The sequence below is a fragment of the Mastigoproctus giganteus genome, chromosome 13 (assembly GCF_048544385.1).
Source record: "Mastigoproctus giganteus isolate SK-2022 chromosome 13, ASM4854438v1, whole genome shotgun sequence".
Classification (NCBI taxonomy): domain Eukaryota; kingdom Metazoa; phylum Arthropoda; class Arachnida; order Uropygi; family Thelyphonidae; genus Mastigoproctus; species Mastigoproctus giganteus.
This window is the reverse complement of record NC_143587.1, coordinates 33576383-33599500: the sequence shown is the minus strand read 5'-3', so window position 1 is coordinate 33599500 and position 23118 is coordinate 33576383. Positions and strand designations below refer to the sequence as shown.

Sequence of the window (23118 nt, the reverse complement as noted above, 5' to 3'; positions counted from 1 at the left end):
CAGAGAATGAAGAACACATTATAATGTAAAAAAAAAACAAAAAAAACCATTATTATATACAGTACAATTTATGCAATATTGCAAGATTTAATTTGTTTATTCATAACTATTCAAGATAAGATAACCAATAACTTTCTTATTATTCTTAAGTACCAACACAAAAAACTAAATCTTTGTAAAAAGCCATTATTTATGTAAATCTGACATAACTGATCCAAGGCATTATGTAGATACCCACTATGACTTAATAACACAGCTGCCAACTTTTCAAAAGTTTTTGCTTACAGTTACCCAACTGATTTTTTTTTTTTTTTTTTTTTTGCAAAGTGCAGGAGTTTAAAAAAATAGATTTCATGGAGGTGGTCTTCAAAATTCTCCACTGCACTATAAATTAAATTTCACAGACAACACACTATGTCCACTTCAGAAATGTTAAATCAAAATTCTGTTTTTAACAATAGCACTACTGTTTAGAGTAGGCTATCAAGAGCATTTTTAAAGCTTCACCAGAAAGAGAATATCTGAAGTGTGTGTGTGTGTGTGTGTGTGTGTGTGTGTGTGTGTGTGTGTGTGTGTGTGTGTGTGTGTGTGTGTGTGTGTGTGTGTTTTTCTCTTACATTTTGCAATGCTATGAGGAACTGTTAAAATGCTAAGCATGATTTGGGATTCATATTTCAAGCTTCCTTATTCCCCCAAACAAAAAAACCATTATACATAAATTATTTCTTCTTTTTTTTTTTTTTTTCGTAATAGTGTCTGATGGGTTCTCACAATGAAATAGATAGAAATATATCTAATTCCTTTATCTTTAATGATACTGGGAAATATTGGAAACTTTTATTTATTTATTTATTTTTTTTTGTGAAATTCATTTCAATTTTATTCAAAAAACTAAATAGGGCTTACTAGATGATGATCTGGTTCTCCAAATATAATTATATTTAAGTTAAATATTATTTAACTTGATACTTCTGAAACTCAGCAATTTGCTTTATATATTCTGTTTGGAGCCAGCTGACTTTTGGCCACCAAAAGGAAACACACTTTGGTCAGAGGAATTCAAAACAGTTTGGTGACCAGCTGAGTTTCTAAGATCACAATTTATTCACAAAATCATGCAGCTTCAGCTATGAGCACATTAAATATCTGAAGTTATAACACTTTATTGGATCATATCAGCACACAAATCCTCAATGGCATGTTGGTAGAACGGCACTAATGCTTGTTTGCCTTATTATTTTTTTTTTTACTATATGTATAAAACACTCAGACATTGCCATGAATATTGTGGTGTACTCTCAACCAGTTCAACATTGACCAATCTGTTTTGCTGTTCATTACGTATGTCTTTTTACTCGTTCTGTCATCTCATTGGTCTTATAATTGTGATTGATAAGGAAAATGGCATTTACTATTCTAATGACAGGGGAAGGCTTGTATTTACAGGCTATTAGCAATACAAGTTTTTAATAAATGAAGTTCTATTATTAATCTTTATTGCTTTCTAACCTGAGAGGGTATCTTCCCTCGGCCATATTTTACATGTTGCATTGGAAATGAAAAACCTGCAAAACACAAGTTTTCTTTTTTATGGCTAACTGTAAATTACTACAAACCATTCTCAGGTGTTTATTATGGCCATATTCACAACAGAAAATAACGGAATTTTTAATGTTACACAAAAAAGATATTTTTACTATTTTTTTGCAAAAAAGAAAAAGATGAAGAAAGCTGTGTTTCTGCAACTTTCCATATTTACGACTGGAGAGTTGCAAATCCAGAGAGTTGGCAGCTATGTAATAGGAAGTAATATATATTACATTATTTTGGTGTTTATATAAAGCAATATTTTATTATTACTGACAGTTTTGGAAACAATCACATATTTACATCCTCAATGTACCTGGAGGAAGAAAATATATGATATTTCCTAAACCATCAGTGATAAAAAATTATTGCTTTATTAACAATGTAGTATACTTTGTTCCTATCTATTAATGCATTATTTATGTAAAATAATCATATATATAATAGCTAACTGAAAAATATATTTAAAAGCTCAATAAAAATAAACAACACCTACCTGGGCACATGTTTTGGTTCTAACCATCTGGGCAATAGCACAATAGTTGTTGTAGAAAACCCGCCATAACACACGAAAGAGAGATTGCTCTGCACCGGTCCAGTTAGCTTCCAGGTCAGATGGCTTAAGAGGAGGAACTGGCTGTGACATGCTTGGGTCAAGAAGTTCTAACTTTCCTTTGGGAGAGGATGGAGCTTGTGAAGTATCTGTAGTCACTGATGTAGGTGAGTGGAGCTGTGTAACCAGTGGAGAGTGGACAGAGTCAGAGTGGACAGACAACAGACTTTCAGAAGGGTTAGTCGGGTGAGAAGGATCAGAAGAAGATTCACAGACAGAGAAATCCAGCTCAGGAGAGGTGCTGGTGCACTTTTCTGCGATGAGCGGTGCATCTTCATCATCTGCATAATCACTGCCATCCGGAAAATCCGTTTGGACAGATGCAGACTTTTTTGCTGACATCTCATACAGAGAGTTATCGTCAGGTAATGAGAGGTCACCAGACTGATCATCACATGGAGAAGGAGGAGGCATACAGTAGTCATGATTGTTAGGAGGAATAAAGCGTCGTGAAGGGCGGAAGACTGGTGCAACAGGAGGACAGCCAGGCAGGCCTTCACCATGAATGCTTTGGGGAGCAAGCAATGAAGCAGGCCACACACTTGCCATGGTATTGGGATGTGTACTAGCAGCAATCACAAGATCATTTTGGTTAATGTTACTAGTGACATTTGTATCATGTGTTGAAAGAAGAGACCCACTTGACCAGAAAGATTGGCTAACAACTGCAATATTTAAAGGATATTCAATATTTGATTTTGATATTGTATCCAATTTTTCTAATGATGATCCACTGTTATCAGAAGCGAGTGAGAGACTGTTGTTTATTTTATTCTTTAAGTCATAGTCATGATTGCTAAGGCTACCAGACTGTGTAAGTGATGCCACTGCATTGGCATCCATAGCTGCAAAATCTGCAAAAGAAAGGCATAAGTGCTAGAAAAGTACTACCAAAGATACTTAGATGTCTCTTGGTTCCTCTTAATTATGATGATATGCAGTCACTAATAAGCATGCCTAAATTGTTTGTCTCTCTCTCTCTCTCTTTCTCTCCACACAACTATTATAACATTGACATACAAAGAACAACTTCCTTTCGTAATTAAACTGAAATTTAAACTTTTCAGAAATCAGTTTTAAATACTCTTTTACATAAACTAAGCTTGTGTAAACAGGGGAAAAAAAAAAAAAGTGATGAATAGTAATTAGATTTATGGCATTATGAACAAGTGGGAACAAAATTTAATTTTGTTCAAACCACCACTTACCAAACAAGTTGAAACTGTACAAAAATTATGTCCAAAAATTGTTTTTCTTTTATTCAAACAACGTTTAAGATAAGTAACTAAAATAAATGTGTCACTGCCACTCGGAGAATTAATCTTAATGACTATGAAATATCAGCTTACTACACTTGGTACAAGTTATACTGATCTCTACAGAGTATTTATTTACAGAAACACAATGCTTTTCAATAAACATTTTAGTTCCTGAACAATTGTTATATAAAAGTATTATACTAATAAGCATGCCTAAAAGGACTGCTTGCATTTATTTTTAATTATTTATTATTTTTTTAGCAATCACTCTGCTGACAGACTTCCAGTTGCAAGGTTCTTTAATAACGAATAAGCAAGTAATAGATAAAGTTAATGCTTACAGTAAATGATTAAAAATATATGGCACTGTTGTAAACACTAAGGGAATCAAACTTTGCATTTCAGAATACTTAACCAACTAAATCTTAACAAAACTAATTAAATCTTTTAAGTGAAATAAATGTTGCAATTATTAAATAACTGTACATTAGTGATTTTAAATTTTGTAAATACAATCAAACTCAAGTTATAATAAGATACAAGGGACTGACAAAAAATGCTCTTTATATCTGTTACTTTTTTAAACTGTTATAGCACTTTTCTAAAGTTTCAAAATTAACTATAAAACAAACAAACAAACAAAAAAAAAAAAAACATAGTACCAATATTATTAGGCGAAGGTGTCATTTTGAATACCATTGCCTCTCAATAGCACTTGGCAATTAGAAGTCAGCTTCAGAAAATTTTCCTGTAGCTGACTCTTAACTGCTCAGTTCCGTGACAATCAACTGGTTTCTTTTAATCCCACCTGACAACAACTCTCAATCAAACTGTGCGTCATACAAATACTAAGTTAATGTAAGGAGACCTTTTATTATTTTATTTTTAATTAAAAAGTAATTATATTTAACATGCGCTGCAGTTTGTTCATAATGATGACTAAAAAATTTCAATATCTTTTGGATATGAAGAAGCTTTGTTATGTTGTGAACAGAAGAGAGTATGGTATGCACATATCTCATTGCCATGAGAATCTATTACACATCATTAAAACCATTCTTGAATATATGTTTGTTCATGATATTGGCCTTGAGTTTTGCATCTGCAAAGATAAATCATATATCATTCAAAATGTCTCAACCAGGGATTGAGTTTATGATATTAACCAGAATTTAATGAGCTAATTTTTAAATACGAAATTAAGTAATTGATGCATTGTTCAAATTACTAATTGACATTGCAAATCAGGATATTACAAGAACGAGATTAGCAGATGAACAAGTAGCATAATGGATAAAAGAGTTTCATGTGACTTTTTATTATTACTTCAGGTATATGTGATCAAATCCAAACAGCCATTTCTCCCCACCTCCAATTATTCCTTGATTCTTTTGCTATAAAAGCTAAATAAAGTGATATAAATGAGAGATATAAATAAAAGCATGTCACTGGGAAGGAAGTTTATTAATTAACCCAGCAGTGGGGTGGTGTGCCAAAACGCAGAAAAGGAGGTGGCAGGGCACTTGATAAGTGCTAATTTTCCTTTTAATTTCTGGAAAAAAGTTTCAGATTTCTCTTTTTCTCTCTTTTTTTTAAATTCTGCTTGGACAATACCGATATTTCATAATTTTTTTAATGGATTGCAATAATTCTTGTATGTCACTTTTTATTTGTTAATAAAAAATCAAATATTTAAAAAATGTTGTTTTACAAAACTTCATTTTCAAAAAATAAAAATCTGCTGAAAATTAAAAAAAAAAAAAAAAAAAATTTTAGACAAATTATAAACACAAATTTATTAGTCTTTTATTTTTGAGTTTAAAAGATTGTTAACTGTACTTGCACATATATTTCTGGGAGTTGCCACAGGGGAACACAACTGCCGCACAATTAACAAGGGATCATTATTTTGGCAAGGCACATTTTAAGTACATTGTAGACACCACTGGGTTAAATAAACTAACCACTAAATATTAACTGAAACCTTATTTTTGACCTTTATATCACTCATATCTTTAATTTGTTGATAAAATATTTTTGAAAATCTAGCTTTATTGAAAGATAATTGAAAACGTTTGCTGGCAAATGTCAGGAGTGAGTACTATACTTAAAAGTTTAGCATTCTTTATAAAAAATACACATGCAAGGCAGTATTTTAAATCTTAGCTAGCAGTATATGGGATTAGATCAACTTGTTAATATACAAGTTGACATAAAGAGAACTACAGTTTCAAAAAAACAACTCTGTTTTCTCTGTTCATGTATATCATTCTTCATAAAAATGAAGAATGGTATACATGAACAGAGAATCTCTGAAAGTTTCCTATATCTCCTACAGAAGTGATATGAGCCTCGTGAGAGACGTTGATTTGATAATCCACTTCTTCCCAGAATCTCTGTTGGCAATAGTGACACAATCATGGCATGCTTTTAATTTAAAAAAAGTTGTGTGTTAGGTACAGAGACCTCGCATGCCGAGAGCATTGTATGTCTTTCTTTGGTACCATGCCCCATCTGTTATTGCAGTAGTGTGTTATTGAGAAATTCTCATATGGCCACATGCAGGTGAGAAGGCCACCTTGCTAGAAGATGAAATCAGTCGAATGCTCATGAAGTTGAAGCATAGGCCAGCTATTCAACATGTAAAGGTTCCCACTGATTGTCTTTACAATAAAAATGAAAAGGCTATATATTTTCTAAGGGGAACTGAGTAAAATCCAGATATAAAGGAATTTATCCTTTGCTACCAAAAGTTTCAGTAAACAAACAGCAGTTAGCTTTCAGTATACATAAACTGACATGAGGTGGGAGTGAACTTGAGAATACCTCATCTTCACTTAAGACCGCATGGGACAAAATATTTAACAGAAGTGAGAGGTAAATGACAGACTTAGGAGCAAATGCCCAGATGGAGGAAGAATATAGAGGATACTGACATGAGGTGGGAGTGAACTTGAGAATACCTCATCTTCACTTAAGACCGCATGGGACAAAATATTTAACAGAAGTGAGAGGTAAATGACAGACTTAGGAGCAAATGCCCAGATGGAGGAAGAATATAGAAAAACAGGGTAAGATGTATAGCTTATATGTGAAAACAATTCAAGACAATTCTGCTGGACACCAGAAAGTATCAGGTTAATGAGATCACATCTCATTAATCTGATACTTTCAAAAACAGAAGCTCTTTCTTAATTTCAAATATCCAAAAACTTGTCTGAATCAACAGGAGGAAGTAGTACCGACTTAACATTTATCTTAAGCAGTTGGTATTTGTAGATAAAGCTAACGGAATGTATTTTGAAAGGACTGACAGACAACAACTAAGTGGAATATCAACTGCGAAAAATACATGTGCATAATCACAGAAGCTAACAGATCTTCCTGAGGTAGGTCCAAATTTGTGGAATGATACAAAAACTAACATCACAAAAAGACAAGTTTCATGCCATTTAACACAAATTTAAGCTGGAAAACAGGAACCATTACAAAAAAGGTGCCACAAAAGGAACAACAAAGAGACTTGGTTATTACCGGGTCAAAGTTTGCGGCAATGTCAATAAAATAGCTGAGTAAACTGTGGTTTACTTTAGTGCATATCAGATATCAATACAGTCTTGCCATTGCTTCCATCTGTTAGTTCTACTTAAGTTACAATTGGTTTAAAAACTGCATTATAAAAAGCTAACTCGTTTTTTGATAAATTTATCATTTTAATGCAATGCAAGAATGAGGCAATTAGTCTACAATACTGTTAAGTTTTCCTTCCAATTTTATATCTACTAATGGTATGTTTGTATTAGATCTTTAATAAAGAGCAAAAAATTCAGTGTAATCATCATGCAAACCCTCCCATTACACTCATTAATTCTTTTCTTTATAACCATTCCCATCTTATATTCATATAATGATGTTTCTGTCCACTGCCTTCTTTATAACTGTTACTTTAATTATCTACCCAACTTTTTTTTAAAAACTGTTCATTTGAAACTTTGGCAAAGGTAAAGAAAGCCAACACGAGGATGACAGATAACTTACGCGGAAAATTAGTTTCCTGATACGGCACTCTAGCACTGCTCGCTCGGTAAACAGATAGTAGGCGTTATCGGTCTGGAGCAGAAGTTGAGAATGATATACTGATTGACAGGTAGGCGTGGCAAATGATGTGCTGATTAGTGCGTGAACACAACACACGATAATATCGGTTTAGTATCACTTTAGTAGCACTCAGAAGCACTAATGGTCACTTACCTCAATGGTAACTTGCCCTAATCGCACATGCCCTAATGAACACTTTCCATAATGGTGAAAAAAGGTCAGGTCCACTTGAATCCCATGGGAGCTTGAATCCCTCCTGAAATGGAGGGGTAACCTAACATTTTTTCTTTAGAATGGGTGGACTAGAGCATAAATTGTTTATTAACAAAATATTAATTTTTTATTACTGTACTTTTATTTTTAAAGACACTCGTGCAGATACACACGTATCATAATGTCAATCAACACCTCAATAGCTATTCACTATATATATATATATATATATAAAAAGAATCTTTCTTTCTTTCTTTTCCTATTTCCTAACCTAACGTTTAAGGTTAGGTCCCAAAATATAAGGAAACCTCTTCTATTATTTCCTAACCTACCATTTAAGGCCAGGCTACGAACTATAATGAAAAATAAAGAAACTTTTTCCTTTTTTCGTAACCAAACCTAAATCAACAATATAGTAAAAACTAATGAACTCCAAAAATCTGCTTTTAATAATGAGAAAAAACATAATGAAGAACAAAAAAATTAATGGAATGAAACTTTTATTAATTTAGTTTTCAACAAAAAATCAGCCAACGTTTTATTTTCCTTACAAATTTCTTCCATCTTTAAAAGATTCATTGCTACTATTATTTGTTTACTGTTCATCACAAAACTATTATGCACCGTTCTTTACTCATAAATACACATTATAATGCCAACCAATGACTACACAGTAGCTTGTTGTCTGTCATGCCCACCACCAATCATTTCATCGTTTGGCACGCCTACCTGTCAATCAATATAACCTTCTTGATTTCGGCTCCAGACCGATAACACCTACTGTCTGTTTACCAAGCGAGCAGCATTAGAGTCCAGTGTCAGGAAACTAATTTTCCGCGTAAGTTATCCGACGTTTCTCGTCGTTCTCATGTTGGCTTTCTTTACCTTAGCCAAAATTTCTTGTAATGTACATTATAAAAAAAAAAAAAAAAAAATGCAAATCTCTAGAGACATAAAATTAACTTTTTTAAAAAAGTTATATAAACACTATAGTTTAACAAAGTCAGCTGTTTGTTTGTTCTCCTGTCTTTCAAATTTTGATTATCATACTCATAAAAATGGACTGTGCTGTACTGCTATTCATTGCATTTTATAAAAGTTTTTTAAGCACCTGTTGACAGTGGTGATGGGCATAATCAAGAGTCATATAATAATCAAAATAACTGATTATTTTGATTATGGGAAAAAAAAAAAAAATCATAGGGTCAAAATTACCCACCCAATAACAGGTCTACAGTTGTGTATTGAAATGAACTGACTTTCTGAGTGGGGAAATTTCTGGTCGAGGTTGACGGTTTGGTGAAATTCGGAGCAAAAATCAGTATCTTCTGGTGTAAAAAGAGTATGTAGGAGCCTCCCCTCCAACGTAGCAAAGGCCTTGCTTCCTTGCATCTTTAGGGGAGGCTCCTACATACTCTTTTTATACCAATACCAAAATTTACTAATTTCTTTCTTTCCTTTTGAAGAACTTTATTTCTGTGCTTTTTAAAAAAGTTCTGCCTTAAGCAAAAAGTCAATGAAGCTGAGAGACAATGATGTAGTTCATTAATATAAACTATAAATTCTATCAATGAAGAAGGAGAGCTATCAATTTAACAAATAAATGCATTAATCTATTTTAGGTTGACTATTTTCAAAGTGAATTTACAAATGTGATATCATTATAATTGAATTTATAAAATTATCTTGTAGTATAAAATGATAAAATTTTTAAAAATTACATACAGTATGACAATCCAATATAAAATAATTTTAATCTGTTTAACGTCTAATCCAAAAGTTTTTAACTGTATATGAGTAGATTTAACTATTATGGTGAATAATTTCAACATAAATACTGTGGCGGTGACCGAAGTGAGTATTCATAAATAAAAGAATTAAAATAATAATTATTAAAATACAGTCAATCAATGTTTATAAGCTGATGCAAGTAAGAGGTTATTAATTATTAAAAATTTCTGGATAAAAAAAAAAAAAAAAAAACCAGCAACAATCAGCAGCAGCAGCAGAAGCAGCAAAAGCAGTCATTACAAAGAGAGAAATCTGTTTGGGCCCAGAAAAATCAAAACCACAGTTTGTATTACTAAGAAAAAGAAAAGGAGGGGGGGGGGGAGTGACATAAAATTAAAAAACAAAAAAGTTGTAGCAGGACAAATTATATTTCAGGGAAGGCTGTTATGTCCTACTCAAGTTGAACAATACTCAACAAACTGAATATAATGAATAAAATAGTGGGGAAGAGCTGCTACTTAATCATAAATAATATAGCTTTCATAATTATAATATCTTGATACCTTTTCAATTAGAAGCTTTATTATTTAAATAACCTTAAGAGATATTCTGAAAAATATGTTGAGGACATTGTACAGCTATACACTCAGCAGACATTAGAAACACCACTGTTCCACAATAAGGTTGAACTACGTCATTTTAATCACAAGCATTTTATTAAAAACAATAACCAATTCCTAAAAAAAAAAAAGTAGGGAAAAGAAAAACAATTTTAATCAATGCAGAAAATTACACAAAACATTAACTCTTTGGTAAGTGGATCTCCAGACAGTATTCACAAAACTCAGAATGAATTTAAGGGAATTTGAAAATTTACAAAAACTGAAAAATCATGTACATAAATACATCTAAACATAAGAGCAGAACTATTGTCAAAAGAGAAAAAAAAAATTTGTAAAAAGAAAGAAAAAAAATTAAAAAAAAAAATAAAAACTTGTCATTACTTATTTTTTAGTTTGAAGCAATAACCTCAATATTCACATACATATTATTTGATTCAATTTCATGAATTTCTGGATCTGAATTACAGGAAATGAAGTCCACATTGTCTTGAATCTTGCTTAAAGGGGATCTCCTGCCGATTTTTTAAACTATCATAAATAAAAAACAAGCTGTGATTACTTGCAAATACAGCTGAGAGATAGTAGGCATGTCTCTGTATAGTTCCAAGAGAACATGTGCATACACACATTATTTGTTCATCCTGCATTGAAAGAGCCTTCAAAAAATATATACCATATATATATATATCTGACTTATAAGGATCAAATCCAGCAACTGCGCTCAAAAGTGCTACAGGTCTTCTGGGCATGAATCCCGACCTCTGTAGATAGCATAATACAGAAACTGTCAGGAAATTTCTCTTCTATTACTTCAGTTCAATAATCAGTTACAGTATTGAAGTCTGTCTGCAGCTCCTTTGTCCAGCCCAAAGACGCTTTGGGGTCTAGAATTCTGGGTCCTCAAATGGGCTCACCTTACTTATACGACATCAAAATAACAGCTCTGTAAAAATCTAAGCTATACCCCAGCCCGGCATGTGGCATATGTATGGAAGCTCACAATGGACTCAATTTGTGCTCTGCAGATCATGACTTCATCAACATCTGGGAATTCGTGGGCTGGAAAATCCTAGGTAGAGTTCTCAGAAACCCTCCAGTGCTCTGCTCAAACCTGTAGAAGCTCTTGTTGACCTTCAAGCGGCATTTTCCCAACAGCACCATTGGCACACTGAGCTCTGCTGACATTGATTTTGATCTGTGGTCCAGTGTTTCGGCCTACAGGGAAAAAAAATCGAAAATCCATATTCACATGCCATCACCATTCCTGTAACTGTCATTAAAACTAAAACTGACTACAAGTGAAAGATGTCCAGACTGGCTCAATTGGTCTATCAGGTTATACCCAGATCATACTCTACAGTACGGCCCTATGTCATCAGTATCTCAGAAGATCCAGTTCAAATGCAATTATTGATAACTCAAAGCTATTTAGGTTAATTTTATGCTGGAGAAAGCAATATACTCACTGTGATTTGTGTATTCTGGATGTTATATGTATTATATTGTTGTTCTATGTATCATATGGATGTTGTATGTATTCTATAGACGGGAATCGTATCGTTGTAAAATTCTGTGAAGAATTTTATTATTATTATATGAGGCGTGATCAAAAAGTCCAGGGAACTAATATTTGGGAACTAGCAAAGCTTACCAGCTATTTGGAATGATTTTCCTTGAAGTAGTCTCTTTAACACTGTATATACCAATTCCAATGCTTTTGCAAATTCTGAAAGCATTTCTGATAGGCTTCTTTTAGAATTGCTAGTAGTTCCTGTGTTGTGTTGTGTTCTGAATAATTTCCTGAGTCGTTATAATCCTTGTGATTTTTTTCACTCAAGCTTAGGGGAACTTTAAGCTTGAGTGAAAGGTGTAACAGTGAGTGCTCTGCAAGAAATTTGTGCATGAAAATTGTCAAGTGGCAACACTTTTCATCTACTGGGAGACTGTCATGACACAAGCATCAATTCTCTCAAGCTCACTTTGCCAGCCATTTTCTACACTCAATCCATGAGGATGCAAGACACAAGCTTTGCTGAAATGTGTCACATTCCCAACTCGTGTTAAAACTGATCTTATAAGAAATACCCATTTCACTAGCAACTTCATGGACAGTTAAACATCAATCACTTCTAATCAGATCAGGAGCAGAAGAGACTGCATTGTTGGTTTTTAAAGTTCAGGTCTTCCATTATAGCAGAATTGATGATGCCCAGTCAGGACAACTTGTTGAATTCGACAGCAAAAGCCATCAAAACATTTACAACACTTGCTCAGTAACTCAATCCACCATTCACTGTCACTTAAAATTACTACAAAAAGCAACAAAACTAGGAAAATTGGTTCCACCCAAATTGTCTCCAAAAAAATTTGACACGAGTGTACATTTGCATTTCATTGCATTTCCATTATCATCAAGCTCCATTTCTGGATCAGAGACTGGAAACAAGAAATGAGTGCTTTATCGTTAACATTAAATGTCATTAGTAGTGGGGTAATCTTGTAGATTCAACTACACCAGTCAAGAGAAGAACTGCACCCAACAAAGTTGTTATTGTTATTTGGTTTTTAGGAGCATTAGCAACTGAGGCCATATTGCTCCGGGATATGCGGTGGTCATTCCCTGACCTTTCCGCATGCTCCGTATTTGGTGGTGACGGGCTCGAACCCCGGTCTAATCAAGAAGCGAGTGCTACGCACTGCTGCTCCTTCCCACCTGGCTACGGAGGCGCCCCAACAAAGTTGTTATTGTGTATTTAGTATAATATGTCGGGTGTAGTCTATTTTGAAATGACAAATCGAAATAAACCCAACAGTCAGTCAAAACTAATGTCTACTGGAATATCTGAGTGCTACATTGCAAGAAAAATGCCCTTTATTGGTCAATTCAAGCATTTTGTTTCATTAAAATAATTATTTACAATGAGGAGCGTGGTTGGGAAAAACACCACAGCCAATGTATTATACTATACATAACTTATTTGAAGAGGTCTGGATCAATTTCTGTCATTGACTGAAGGGATTTCTAAAGGAATCCCTCTCTTCTCTAATCAAGGCTGTACTTAGCTCAACTCACATGAAGAGAGTATCAGCTCCCCTCCTTGTGAATTACTCTGAGGTTTCTAGCCTACACACTTGCAAATTAGTCTGTGGATATGCAAACATGGTACTTATATGAGTGATAAGCTTACTCTGGTGCCATTAAAAATAAAATAAAATAATAATAATACCATTTATTCTGAAGTCCACAACATTTTGACAAAAAAAAAACCCATAAACATTTTGATGGCCACAAGTCTAAGAGGCAATCAAAACCAATCCATCCACCATCTTTGACTCAAAGCCAAATGCACTTTAAATCTTCAAAATAAAATAGCCAATGCAATTTGGCCTTACTGAAATTATATGGATTTAAACTGCTGTTAATCCAATAGTCTTGATGCTCACAGCAGAACAAACTTTGCCTTCAAAACAAGTTGCTGTGGTATTACACTACTGAGGAAACTTGTGAAGGCAAAGTTGTTTGTTCCGCTGTGGGTGCTAAGACCACCGGTCAGATGTTAGGTCAGTGTATGCCAAACGACAAAGCAACTAAGGCTACAGAGGCACCGGTATAGCATATCCAGGAGATGAAAACTTTGCCACCCTTGCCCAGGACCAACTAACTCAGTCATATAATAATAATAATAATAATGTAAAAATAGTTCCTCATAAGGATTCACACAGTGATTATAATTATTGTGTGTGGTGAAAAAGAAAAAAAAAAAAAAACCAATAACAATTCTCCTATTGAGATGGTGAACCAGTGTTCTAACCATAAGGGCACTCCATTAACTAGGCAGCTTAAAATTCTGCTGGCCACAAAAAACATGAGGATAGGAGACAGTCCTAACTCATACAACACAATTTTATGAATGCAGAACTAAAAATTATATTAATAAAACAATGAAGTCATAAAGAATGAAAAAAATATATAAATGATTAAAATTTGTTTTCATTTTGAAATAAGTGGAAAAAAAGTGGACATTTTCTTGCACTTCATGTGTGAAAAAATTTTTCCCATTAAAAATTTTTTCATATATCTCACCCCTTCTTTTCTCTCTCTCCTCCACATCACCCTATATACATTACAGTTTGCATGCTTTAAGCATGCAAATGATCAAGCAATCAAGTCTGCACAGGTTCCTTTCATGTTTGTTTTCCACCCAAGCCTTCTGGCTTACTTACCCATAACAAGCTATAGCTTGCTGGAAGGTGTCCCTAGCTAGCTTTAGAATTCCACATGTGTTGAGATCTGCCTTTCAGAGGGCAGGCCTTCCAGCAAACTGTAGTATCTATATTTAGAATTACCCAGCTACAATGAAAAACTGCTGACCTGAACATTACAACAAATGAAAATCTTTATTAATTTTACAATGCCTTAAAATATATTATTAACTATGAAGATTTACACACAGAAAAAAAAAAATCTTAATAATTTCAGGAATAGATTCATGTGCCTCGATATACTCCTACCAGTAATTTATGAACTGAAATCTAAATAACCTTAGAATTAATAACGCTGAAATAAGAATTCCGTTAACATCAGGAGAGCATATGCCCTGGTTTTCAAAATCTAAGTAATGGTCATAAAAAGGAACATACTGTGAGGACCTGTGGAAATATTGTAACTCCAGCACAATTATCCTTTAATGAGTAATACAGACTAGTAACAGAAAAATTATCAAAATTATTGGGAGGGTTCCTGTATGATGGGCATAATCAAATGATTTCCATAATCAATTACAGAAAAAAAAAATAAATAAATAAAAAGCACAGCGAACAGAATAAAGCTGATATTATCAAAATTAAAGCTAAAGTTTTGCATTGGCTTATGCCACATAGCCAATGCAATGTGTGTGTGTGTGCAGGCTTCCGCTGCATCAGCATATTTCCTATTATATTGTTCTATTTCATTATCAAAAGTCCATAATCGATTATACAAATGCCATAATCATTATTTCAATTACTGACCATAATTATTCAATTATGAATAATTTTGGTGAGTAATTGAAATAGAAATGAGTGTTGTAAAAATGTATGGCCAGAGTCAGTTCATTCATGAAATACGGTCAAACTGGCAGAAAACAGGATTGGTGTGATAGTAGAACTTGCTAAATTAGTAGGAAGGGAAAGTTTTGATAATAAGCCTACTGAAGATGTTCAAGAATTACTGGTAGAAAAGAGGCTGGCAAAGTGGATTTGGTGGAAATGGCATCAGAGGTAAACCAAATCAATTCAGAGGATGATAGCGCAGATGAAAATTCTGAAGTTCCAAATTTTGCACTAAAAAAGATAAGGGGAGGCTGCAACTTAGCCGAGCAATTAGAATCTTTTTTTTTTTTTTTTTAATGCAGATTCTTCAACAGGAAGGAACACAAAGTTCAAAAGGGAGCTTCAAAAATGCAAACTTTCGTGTATCTTCAAAAAGAAGATACACGAAATCTAGATGCTGCAGAAGAAAGTTCAGAAGGTGAAGATATTCTGCAACAGAGAAAACGTTCTATCATCGTTTGTAAGATGTTTGTTGAGTTATTATTATTTTTAATAAAAATTAAGTTTCCAATAGTTATAAAAAAATTATGTATTTTTGTTATGTGAACTTTTGGAACTTTTGTTAGCTTTTGGAACGTAACCCCAATTTTTGTATTGGTTCTTAGTCCCGTATAACACGGTTTCGCACAACACGAGATTTTATAGGAACCTAACAACCGTGTTATACGAGGGTTAATTTTGATAACATATACTTGGATTTTAGAATTTCTGAATAGACTGAGCAAGCTTCATGATAAAAGGGATACTGTGGCAAATGGAATACTACTGTACAAATTGGAGCAGTATGGCATTACAGGGCAAGATGCTACAATGGATAAAAGGATGGTTGAGTGGGAGAAGACAGAGAGTGGTTATCAATGAACTAATCTCTTCATGGACTAATGTTATTAGTGGAGTCCCCTAGGTTTCAGTGTTGGGCCCATTGTTATTTTTGTTATTTATCAGTGACATCGATGAAGGTAAATCAGGGTTAATATCCAAGTTTGCAGATGATACGAAGGTTGGCAGAGTTGTTAATGACAGTAATGATAGTACACTACTTTAACAGGATCCGGAAAAGCTGAGCAGATGGGCTGAGGGGTGGCAACTGAAGTTTAACATTGACAAATGTAAAGTATTGCATATGGGTAGCAGTAACCCCAGAGTAACATATCAACTGGGTGGTACCACACGCAGGATAGTGGAGAATGAAAAGGATCTGGGAGTAAATTGTGCAGTCAGATATGAAGTTTTCTGAGTAGTGCAAAAAGGCTGCAAGAGTAGTTCATAGTGTCTTGTCAATGATATACAAGAATTTTTCTAGCAGGGATAAGGGAGTGATTGTCCCCTTGTATAAGGAATGGTCAGGCCACACTTTAAGTACTGTGTACAAGTCTGGAGGCCTCATTTTAGGAAACATGTAGAGCTGCTGGAATGAGTACAGAGAAGGGCAACAAGATTGGCGAGTGGAACAAAGGGTTGGTGTTACCAAGAAAAGGTTTAGGTTCTGCAAATTGCAGCTTCTGGAGACTAGGCACCTACGAAGTGATCTAATTGAGGTGTATAAGGCTCAATGAGATTCTTCCTCAGATTACTCACCTGAGTGGGCATAAATTAAAATTGAGGAAAGACAATTGTAGAATAGATGGTGTGGAAATTCGCCTTTAGTCAACAGGTGGTTGATAGTTGGAACAAACTTCCATTCATGTATCACTATTAGGGATTACCCTGACTTTTAAATCTCTCTTGGCATAAGCACATCATTAATATTGCTTCCTCTGCATCTACAAAACTGGACTTTCTCTTTTACTCTCAGCATTACTTTTCTTCTAAACAGCTACTTATGCTGTACAAATCTCAAATCTGCCCTACCATGGAATATTGTTCACACATCTGGGACAGTGCCCCCATAACCTCTCTCAGGCTTCTACACTATTCAAAATAGGATAGCTGGGTTAATTAATGATCCATCTCTTACAAAGTCTCCCCACTCTCTGTCTCATAGACATTCTATTTCTGCTGTATGCCTTTTTTATAGATACTTCCATGGGCACTGTTCATCTGAACTGAGTTCTTTAATTTCCCTTCTCCCTTCCAAACCAGTCTGAAAATGTGGCACAACCAGTCAGCATCCTTTTACTGTCCAACCTCAAACTCATAGAACCAAATTTTCTTCTTTCTCATTTATTCTCCCTTGACTTCCAGTTTCTGGAATAACCTTCCTTCGTATGTATTTCCTGAGAAATTTAAGTCTAATGTCAACATGTATCTTTTTTCATCTTCTCTGCCTTCAACTCATGCATAATATTATTATAGGTTCTAATAACTTTTGTGTTGGGGTTTTCATTAAAAAAAAAAAAAAAAACAACAACAACAACAAAAACACACCAATATATGCATAAAAAGGTTAGAAGTTAACACATTCACTTTGTCAATACACATAAACATTCTACAGTATTATAAGTGTTGTGATGTAATGCATATAAGAGTTACATCACAGTGTAACCATAATGAATACAGACATTCATTCTTAATTATTTAATTGCAAAATTAAAGGCAAATAAAATGAACTGCTCATTTCTGTTGGTATTGTTGGCTCATTTCAAATAAAATGAACTGCTCATTTCTGCTGCTCATTTCTGGGCTATTAGCATCAATGATTCATTTTGGTTATAGCTTGGCACACATTTTTATTTTTTGCTTGTGTTGAGGTTAGTTTACACACGCAGAATAAACTTTTAAGTCTTGTTCTGATTTACAGTTCTCAGCCCAAAAGTAAATGTTTGCTTTTACTTTTCACCTGAGCATGGAATTAACTATGAATTCTAGCCTTTTACTTTTTAATCATTATTTGCAAATTTTCAGAATGTTGAAGAATTTGGAATGTTATTATTTCTTAACATTCTGAAAATTACGACACAATGAATGGGTCTCGAATGTAAGTAGCAAACGTGATAGCATATTTTAGTAAAGAATGCTGGATACAGAGATCTTGGTATCATTAAAAGTCCAGTTGGGGACAAAAAAAAGAGGGCCGAGGTTATCTAATGATAACCTCACTGAAGAATAGTTCGGATTTGGTATTTTACATTTCTTGACGTGTGACACATTTCTTGAAATAGAAATCATACTTCTATTTGTTACTGTAGACTACCTCAGACAATGTAATTTCTGCAATGCAAAATTACTAGTTTATTTTATTTCACGTTACTTCCAGATATCATTTAGTGAATCTATTTCATCCTAACCCTCTAGTGGTGACCAAATTCAAATCTATCAGCAGGTATGGTGAATTTTGTACGCTAATCAGTTTTTATGGGGGGGGGGGGGGAGAAATATTTTAAAATGAAAAACTTCAAAATAAGTCTGAACCTTTCCATGGAAAATTAACATAAGAACGGTGTTTTCTGATGAACATCATGGCAAGATGAATTATTTACAGCTACACTTTTCCAATTAAAAAGTAATTAATGATGCAGATTGTAAGTGAATACTATACCATACTATACCAAAGGAATAATAAAATTTACACTGAAGTAATTCTAATTACATTAAGGCTGACAGTGCAGTCCATTGATCTTTAATAACAGTTTTGCTGTTTTATTTCTGCTGTGGCCATATTTTAAAACCTCATTTTACATAAAGCAGAATAATAATTGAATTCATTAAATAAATTACTAAATCTATTTATTCTCTTGCCATTTCTCTCCTTTTACAAGATATAGACGGTTATCTTCATGATAAAAGGGATAAAATACTCTTCATATTTTCCTTGAAAAACAATGTCATACCACTGAATAATTTTTGCATATTGTATGATGCTTATTTAGGATTTTTTTCACTAATAATTTCACTTCTTTAAATTTTGATTACCCCATCACTCAATATTGTGATTACCTATTCTCTCAAATGCTATCTAATTTTTGAATGAAGAATGACGAGGGTAGCCAATTTTTTTCCCAAAAGATAGTACACATTGGTTCAATAAATTGAATTTTACAATGCTATCAATTTCCAGTGATACTGAAAAAATGCCATTTGGCACCATTTAATATGGAAATCATTCATTGTTCCTGACATCTCCCTTTAAATTACATAACAACCTTCAGGGAGGTGCTTCTGCTGCCAGCTCTCTTTTTAATTGGAAATTGGTTTTTTCATTCTTGCAATTATACTGCTATATCTGCCACAACCCCACTGGTGTTCTGATACATTATATAAAGTAACAATCATAACAGATGACAAACAGAGAGGTTTAAAATAATATAAAATCACAAAAATGATGTTGCTTAAAATAGTACAAAAAATTTGCTGTATAATCAAATACTCCATTAAACGCAACTTGATAGTATATAACAGAGCTATGATGCTCAATACGTTCTACGTTGATATCAATAATGTAGAAGAATAAGAGAAATTTACCTCAATATGGTACATAGAACACTTCACTTATGATACTCTCCAGTAATCAAAATGAATAAAAGATTAATGTAAAATGATTACAGTAAAAAATTAATTGAAATTAACTGAATACAATTCAAAAATTAATTAAAAATTCAAAAAATTTAAAAAAAAATTTTTTGCAATTAATTAAAAACGTTTAATGTAAATTTTGATAAACTATTTTCCTTCCTGAAGCTGACAGTGCTTTTTGACCATATGTTATCATCACAGGAATGGAAATTACAGAATATGTGAGCTTGAATCTCAAAAAGAGAGATTATTTGTCTTTGTGCATGCACGCAAAAGACCACGAATCAGAGATTAGATATGGATGGTAAACATTAATAAGAATTCTCATGTAATTTAATTTCGATGGTTTCTGCAATTAATAGTCGCGTATAATTACATTGGACACTAAGTATTTTGGCCTCGTTAAACAAAAATGTATGTTTTTCGTTAATAGCATTAAAGGTTAATTCTGACACTGCTGAATGAGAAGCATGTATTGAGGACGCATGCTGTTTTACTCGAATATTCAGTGGAAATCGCGTAGATCCTTGGTAAGACAAGTCGCAATCACCGCAAGAAATGTTGCATACCAAGTTATTTGTGTCTCAAAAGAGGAAAGGACTGAGCAATTGTTCAATACAGCATTTAATTTCCATATTGGTCTGGCCAATCTTAAATTTGGTATCGTTAAAGAATCTGTTAAGCTGCTTGTGCCACTGTTCAATGCATGGGGAGAAAAAAGAATTTTTTGATGTTGCTGTTTTTTTTTGTTTTTTTTTAATGTAAACCCCAAACACAAGAGGTATTAGAACCTATAGTACTGAGTACCATGCTTGGGTTGGAGATTGAGAAGATGAAAGAAGATATTTGTTGACATTGGACTTGAACTTCTGTAGACTGTAATTTTCAGGAAATACGTATGAAGGTTGTTCCAGAAAACGGCAGTTGAATGAATAAACGAGGAAGATGAAAAGTTGGTTCTGTGATTGTTGTTGGTTTGTGTAGTTTTTTTGTATCCTATCCTTAGCTTGTACCCTAATTCAGTTTATTGTAGCAAAGGGGTATCCCCTGTTTAAGAATCTGCTGGTTAATATCTATCTGTATTCCTTAGTCCAAGCAGATTCCGTCATTGAATATTTATAGGCATTGAGAAACTGATTAAGGATAATAGATCTTTTGCAGGTGAACGGGTGATAGCTGTTATAATGTAGAAGCATACCGGTGTTTGTTGGTTTACAATAGATGTTAAATTATATTTTATTTGCATTCCGAGTAAGTGTGAAATTTAGAAAATTTAATGACTTAGTATCCATATCATTAAACCATACCTTGGTATCAATAAATTTTCTAAATTTCATACTTACTCGGGATGCAAATAAAATTCAATTTAACATCTATCGTAAAACAACAAACACTGGTATGATTCTACATTATAACAGCTATCACCCATTCACCTATAAAAGATCTGTTATCTTTAATCAGTTTCTCAATGTCTATAAATATTCAATGATGGAATCTGCTTTAGACTCAGAAATATAGATATTAACCAGCAGATTCTTAAACAGGGATTACCCCCTTGCTACAATAAACTGAATTAGGGTACAAGCTAAGGATAGGATACAAAACACTACACCAACCAACAACAGTACCACCAAAAAATACTTTATTTCTGTCCCATAAGTTGAACAGTGGCACAAGCAGCTTAACAGATTCTTTAAAGATACCGAATTTAAGATTGTGGCCAGACCAAAACGGAAATTACACGCTATACTGAACAATCGCTCAGTCCTTTCCTCTTTCACGACACAAATAAACGACTTGGTATACAACATTTCTTGCAGTGATTGCGACTTGTCTTACCAAGGATCTACGTGATTTCCGCTGAATATTCGAGTAAAACAGCATGCATCCTCAATACTTGCTTCTCGTTCAGGAGCGTCAGAATTAGCCTTTCATGCCATTAACGAAAACCATGTCTTCTCCCACGAACTGAGAAGACAAAAATCGGGACTTTAAAGTGTCATTTTGTTTATTTAATTTTAATGTTAGGTTAAGCCACTTTGTTATTTAATGTAATTTTCATGTCATCTTAATATTTTATGTAACCAAATGCCATTATGTATGTCAATGTATCATCTAATTTCATTTAATGTCTTATGTCATTTTATGTTATTTCATTTAATTGTTGTTGTTGTTGTTATTTGGTTTTTTAGGAGCATTAGCAACTAAGGCCATATTGCTCCGGTGCGGTGGTCATTCCCTGACCTTTCCGCATGTTCCGTATTTGGTGGTGACGGGCTCGAACCCCGGTCTAATCAAGAAGCGTGTGCTACGCACTGCTGCTCCTTCCCACCTGGCTACGGAGGCGCCTTCATTTAATTGTTTAATGTCCTATATCACTTAATGTCAATTTATTTATTTCTGCAATATATATGGTTGCCATCATCTCTGTAAGTGTCAACCTCTGGCCTCTTGGCCATGAAGGGACATTGCAACACTATCCAATCTTATAACTGTTACAATTGAAGGTGGTACAATAAAAGATTCTCTCTCTCTCATACATTTTTATCTAACAAGACCAAAATACAGTGGCCAACATAATTATACAAGACTATTAATTACAGAAACGAAATTAAGTTACATGAGAATTCTAATTAATGTTCACCTTCCATATCTAATCTCAGATTCGTGGTCTTTTGTGCACTTGCACAAAGACAAATAATATCTCTATTTGAGATTCAAGCTCACATACTCTGTAATTTCCATTTTTGTGATCATGACATACAGTCAAAAAGTACTGTCAGCTTCAGGAAAGAAAATCATTTTTCAAAATTTACGCTAAACTTTTTAAATTAATTAAAAAATTTTTTTTATTGTTTTTGAATTTTTAACTAATTTTTGAGTTGTTTTCAATTGATTTTTTACTGTAATCATTTTGTGTTAATCTTTTACTCATTTTAATTTCTACAAAGTATCATAAGGAGGTGTTCTACATATCATAATGAGGTAAATTTCTCTTATTCTTCTACAGATATTAAATGCAACTAAACCCTTTTCATGAAAATAAGAGATTAAAAAGTTTGTCAAGCAAGATGTAACCTATTTTAGAATAACAAACAAGTTCTTTAATGTTTAAAATTAGCATTACACATTTCTATTTGAATTACAACTAAGGGGTTTTAAGCAATTGCTTAAATTTTCTATAGCAACATGTTAAAATTACAAAAAAAAATTTTTCTTATGATAATTACGTTAATTACTTACAATGTGTAATTACATATGGATACAATTTTTTTTTAGAGAGAAAAGATTACAGTGAACAAAACAAAATCATTTTAATAGCATACTCTGGGCAAATTTACTCCAGCAACAAATGAATTTGATACTAAAATATAATATGCTGATTTCTGTCATCCAAAATCTTAATTCAAAGGTATATAAAAAGAATTGCAAATTGAAAGAAATAAAACTT

The 23118-nt window shown here is 33.3% G+C and overlaps 1 protein-coding gene across 1 annotated transcript in view; it reads right to left on the bottom strand.

Moving 5' to 3' along the window:
• The window catches only part of E(z) (histone-lysine N-methyltransferase E(z)), a 238997-nt gene that overhangs the window by 97381 nt on the left and 118498 nt on the right, over window positions 1–23118 (bottom strand). The window contains exon 11 of the mRNA XM_090387215.1: window positions 2084–3054. Within this exon, the coding sequence (XP_090243341.1) occupies window positions 2084–3054 (971 nt within the window). The remainder of the gene's footprint in view (window positions 1–2083; window positions 3055–23118) is intronic.